The 6076-nt window shown below is 29.8% G+C and overlaps 1 protein-coding gene across 1 annotated transcript in view; it reads left to right on the forward strand.

Annotated features, from left to right (window-relative positions):
* The first annotated feature begins 3405 nt into the window (after positions 1–3405).
* LOC133189427 (multiple epidermal growth factor-like domains protein 10) overlaps positions 3406–6076 on the forward strand; it is a 20867-nt gene continuing 18196 nt past the window's right edge. The window contains exons 1-2 of the mRNA XM_061324799.1: positions 3406–3631; positions 5189–5443. Of these exons, the coding sequence (XP_061180783.1) occupies positions 3406–3631; positions 5189–5443 (481 nt within the window). The remainder of the gene's footprint in view (positions 3632–5188; positions 5444–6076) is intronic.

The raw sequence follows: 6076 nt of genomic DNA on the forward strand, positions 1-6076 counted from the left end.
GAAAACAAATATTTGAAATCAATAATTTTTATAGGATTGTGATACAGAATTACTATTGAAAAAATGATATTATGCTTAGTAAGTTTTTGTCTAATTCTATATACATGTACTTTAAATAAGAATTCAAATATGTTACTTTTTTCAGTTTTTATTGAAAAATAAACGAAAATGGACGAGACACGCAATTGCTTGTACGTATTATATCGAATACGAAGCGGAAAGTCCTTCATACTAAGTACACCTTGATAATTCATTTTCAATTCAAGTTGAGTAAGAGCTTTAATACGTTAAGAGATACTTACTTCGAAAAGCACCTGACTATTCCGTACTGGACATCATTACAAATGCAACGATTGAAAATTACTTTTTGCAGCCAATCAGTTAAAAAAAACCTTTTTCAAAATTCTTTTTTTTTGGGGGGTGGGGGGGGGGGGGTTTGCAGAAAATCGTATGTTTACAGTATTAGATTCTTATATAAAATTATAGCGTTCATGTGTACAAAGCTATGCAGATACTGTAGCATGTTCTGTCGTTAAAGGTTCACCCAGGTCTATGGGAAATAGATTATTCCTACATTCCCATAAGAATTTTATGTAGACAGTCAGTAGCATACATAATATGTAATAATAATAATTTACTGACATTATCTCCTTCTAGTATAGACGCGGAAACAAAATTGTGCTGGACTACATGTATGTAAACCAAACTGTAATTGCTGCCAAAAATACTTCCATGACGGTGCTGATATTTATCTTGAAAATTTATTTTAATACAAGGAAGGATGTGCATTTTACTCATTACTTTAAAAAAAATTATCTGTTCTTCATTGGTTTGCTTGTTTGTTTGTTTTGTTGTTTAACGTCCCTCCTGGAGAATTTTTCACCCATATGAAAACGCCACCATTTGCCGATGGAGAGTTTTTTTCTTCTTTCTTTCTTTGTCTTGCAGGGGCATTTTTTTTCCTTATTTTTCTGAATTAAAGCGAATGAAAGGTTTATGTTGTTAGTGCAAAATTGTTCAAGTTCAGACACTAAATACATGTAATATTGTCAGTTTCATGTATCAATCTCATAAAAACGGAAAAAACAAACAAACATACAAAAAAAAAACTTGAACAGGACCAAAAAAAACACAGAATCCTTGATACATCAGAGGTGGGATTAGATGCTCAGGAGAAGTTAGCATTACCTGTCTAACGATCATGCCCGCCGTGAGCCCTATGAATTGGTTAGAAAGATAGAGTAGATCTTAGTCATTTTTAGGTTTAAAACAGTAATTTAAGAAAGTATATAAAACATAGTCAGAAGAGGCAGTCAGAAAAACTACTGCCAAACGATAGTTTTTACAAAAAAGCAAATCTGGGATTTCAAACATGATGACATCAGTAAAATTTGCTAAATGTTTACTTTTAATGGGGTTGATGTAATACCTTTACAACAACTAATTTGTCTAAAGATTGCCTCGACTTTAAAAAAAATATTTTGAGCAAATGCTTTAACGCGTCGAAATATTTGGGAGACATAACACCATATCATCGATATGTCTTAATGTTGAGTTAAAGGCAAAAGCAGGTATCCAAATGTCTAAATTCTAAACGTCTAATTTTTTTTTGTCCTGTTCAAGTTTCTTTTGTATGTTTGTTTTTTCTGTTTTCTCTGAACTGAAAGAGAAACAAAACTGTGGAAGTAAAAATATGAGTCTTCAAAAAGAAGTAAATACCATGTTAGAAAAAAATTGAAAAAAAGTAACCTGCCATAAATTGGCGCATTTATTATGCGTAAGGTAATGAATGTCAATAAACGAGAAATATATAGTAATGGTGACGTACTTTATTCTAAAAATAACTTTTCATTTAGGGGAATAAAAAGAAGGAAATGTATTGAAGTAGCTCAATTTCAAACTAAATTGCTTCAGTAACGCTTGCTAGTATTCTTAATTGCATGTTCCTTTCAATAACACATCGCGAATCTCCTTAGAAAATGACCATTGTGAATCAAAAGTTCCATAAAGCGTAGAAAATAACTGAATATTTTTTGCCTTCGCACGTCATTCTGAAAAGTTTTTTTTTTTTTTTTTTTTTTTTTTTTTTTGTAAACAAAATCTATTTCACTTCATGCATACAAGTTTTTCTTTATTAAACGACATGAAAAGTGGAACTGCATTGATTTATTTCCTCGGTGAAATTTTATTGACTGGGAAAGTAGCAGAGGCGTATGGTAAGATTATTTTTTTACGGTTTTTTTTTTCAGTGCAAGATTTTCATTTTTTGTCTCTTCTCTTTAATATTTGAAGCCAATGAAGTACTTGGTGAAAGTGATTCTACACATATAAATCCGTTAAACAGTTGTATATATATATATATATATATATATATATATATATATATATATATATATATATATATATATATATATATATATATATATATATACTTCTGTCACTGAAAGCTTCGATTATACTGCAAATGGAATATACTTTTAAGGAAATCTGAAAAAATGAAATTATCTCCTTTAGATCTTTTTAAAACCGTACGTCATGCTAGTAATAATGTCCTTTTAATCACTTGTAAGAAATAAAACTGCTACTCTTCAACTCATAAATTTAAGTAAAGAATTTATCAAGGGAAAAGGGGATTTTTGCTAGAAAATACTACCTTTTACTTATTTTCTGGTTAAATTAATTTTTAAGCAAAGTTTACTGAAAGAGAAAAAGAAAATCATCTGCTGTTAAGTATATATTACCTCAGTCATTAGCTTTTTCGATTAATTCTTTGTATAGGTTTTCCTTTCTTAAACATTCACCTTTTTGTCAATAGTAACCATGATAGTAATATCTAGGAAATAAAATGGAAATATGATATTATATCTCCGTTGTAGGCCTTCATTTAAAGTGGTTAATACATGTACTTACGTAGAAGTATTTAATGAGGAAAAAGGATACCATAAGGAGATAAACAAAAAAAAAAGGAATTAAAAAAAACACACCCATAAAATAATGAATATATGTGTCTGGATTTGAATAAGGGCGATAGCCAAGACCTTAGGACTTTGTTTCTGTGTTCAATATTCAGTATCAAACAAACATTTAACCTAGGTATTCTTAACATATTTATATTGCAAATTTATATTCAAAGTGTATATTCTAACAAAATAAACAGTAACTGTTATTATAAGATGCAGTATGAAAATTAACATGAATATGCAATAAACACACATGTCTATTATTTTTTCTGAAATATAAATAGTGTAATTCAGGAAAAAATATGTTTGACAGTTACAGGAAAGAATTCTCACTTTTTTAAAAATAATAACTTTCCTAGAATCTTTTCCCTGAAGAATTTAGCAGTAACTAACAAGTTTGTTTCCTTTTCCTTTTTCCCTTTTTTTTAAAGAAAATCTTGCTTTAATGAAATCAACATGGCAGCAGCACTGGTATGAATACGACTATTCTTGGAATCCAAAAGGACCACATAAAGCCGTGGATGGGCTGTTTTCAGACAGGTCTCCTTATACAGGACAATGTACAGTATCTGGCCATTATAAAAGAACTGCAACTTGGGGGGTGGATCTTGAAAAAGTACTCAATATACATCATATAACTATCTACTACAGGACAGACAATCTTCCATGGGGTACCGTATTACCAACTATTTTACAATGTATTTTAATGTTACAATATAGAAAAAAAAATAAAAATCTCATTAACATAGTCAATGAACAGATAATTATTGTTTGTAAATATGTTATATTTCAAAATATTGATGCATTTTATAGATTTCTTTTTTCTTTGATGGCCTACCTTAGTATTCCGTCATCTGTATTATGATATTAAAATCCGAATTATCGAAGATTTTAAGAACCAATATAAACTGAATATGCAAGATATGAGTAAGAGTATGAACTGGTGAACGTCATCTCCAGTGAGATCTTGAATACAGATGTAAAAATCTTTGCTAAATGTTTGTCCAAAGACCTAAATTTTTTTACTGTTTGAATTAACACGTCGAAAGGATGAAAATTAATATTATCAGTAGGCAAACAAAAAAAAAAAAAAAAAAAAAAAAGGGAAAAAAGAACTGGGATATATTTCCAATTATTTTGAGATGGAACAAATCTGGAATTGATTTTTATTTATTTATTTATTTATTTATTTATTTATTTATCTATTTATTTATTTATCTATTTATTCTTAATTTATTTAGTTATTTATTTATTGAGTCGGCCTGTTTAATATCGAGCTTCCACTACGGATATTCTTGCATAAATAACGAGCAACTTTTGAAATTTAAAGTCACCGTTGATGAATATACACTCTTGAAATATTGAAGCTAGTGTTTTGATGAAAATATTCCTTTTTGTAATGTTTAAGTGCATGTGACATTAACATTAAGTAATACTCCTATTATGAAGTCATCATAAGTATGACATCATGGTAATGTCACAATGCAATTCTATGTTTGAATAGGCAGTCTAGATAAACAAGTCAAAGTGTTAAGACGTGTTTTCACTCCATCTGACTCAAGGTAACTAATTACCCAAATGACCCTACCAAGCGTTATAATTTCAATTTCGTTTGGAAATAGAAACATCTTTTCTGGCTGCCACTACCCATGATAAATATTGCCGTTGAGCTGTTGACCAGACAACATTTTTTTTTTATTTATTTACAACGGGAACGATTGATAATGAACGCTCGCATTTGGAATATTTTAGAACATGCTTGAAATCGTAATGCAAACTCAGCCTTGAATAAAAAGCCAAGACTTTGAACGCTAAAATTATCCTTATTTTAAGTAGCTTTTATTTTTAATTATTTACCTATAAAATTAAGTAGGCCTATTTTCTTATGATTTCATTACTTCCAAAAGAGGTTAGCAGAGTAAATTCTGGTAATGATAAACATTTTGGGAGTATGTTGTTTATTTTCGTACATTTTACTATATGATTTGTAACCAATAAATGAACATTAAATATACGTTTTCGATATTTTCATCACAGTTTGTGAAAGCATGTTCCTGTAAGTTTTTTTATTTCACATTTTCAAATAAAGTTACAAAATTTTGTTAGGGGATGTCTTTTCGTCAAAATATAAAGTATTGTTATTAACTTTTTTGGCTCTGTAAAACCAAATAGAAAACATCAGTAAAAATATATATAAAATATTTTTGAAGTTTATTATATTCTTTTAGACTCTACCAATGGATTTACAGCCCGATTTCTTGGATTCTCGCTTTTTATATCAAACACAACCAATAAAAATGACGGCTATCTATGTTTTAAAGACACAAACTACACTAGAGGCACGATACCGAATAATATAACAATAGAATGCATAAGGCATGGACGATACGTCATCTTTTACAATGAAAGACTTGCAGGAGTTACATACCCTGAAGGATATTCTCCATACGCATACAATGATCTCTGTGAAGTCGAGGTTTACGGTAAGGAATTACGATATATACTTTATGCATTATAGGAATTACAATTTATCCCATGTTTACCCCTTTATTTCGTGGATATGACTCATTGGATATTTTTTCATATCCCACAGTTAAGTGCAGTTGTGAGGTAATAATGCTTTTTGAGTTAGCGTTATGAAGTAAAATAAAGTGGAGTCCTATATAAAACAGTGTAAAACATTGGTTGTGAAGTATTAAACATGGGATTAAAAGAATCTCCCAAGATTTGAAGTTGGATATGACTTTTATCCAACTCGTTGTGTGTTTTTATCCCCTCGCCAAGGCTCGGGGATAAAAAAAACACACAACTCGTTGGATAAAAATCATATTCAACTACAAATCATGGGAGATCCTATATATATATATACTTTTTGTTGTATAAGGAATTAAAATATATACTTCAGGTTTATGATGCATATACTTAAATATAGGTAAAAATTCCTTTGTTTCCTAATGGACTACAGGGCAAATTTGCGTTGTTAAAGAGCAAGGGCCACTTAGGGCCCTTTTGGCTCTGTGAATTTCAAAAATCAGTTTTGGTTGACAATGCGGTATTTATCACTTGGACCCTTGGTGACCATGTATCTACTAAACATGACGCAGTTTTCTCCCAGT

Source organism: Saccostrea echinata, unplaced genomic scaffold, assembly GCF_033153115.1.
Source record: "Saccostrea echinata isolate AGI-Se365-2 ecotype Australia unplaced genomic scaffold, CSIRO_AGI_Sech_v1 ptg000018l, whole genome shotgun sequence".
In the NCBI taxonomy this organism is placed as follows: Eukaryota; Metazoa; Mollusca; class Bivalvia; order Ostreida; family Ostreidae; genus Saccostrea; species Saccostrea echinata.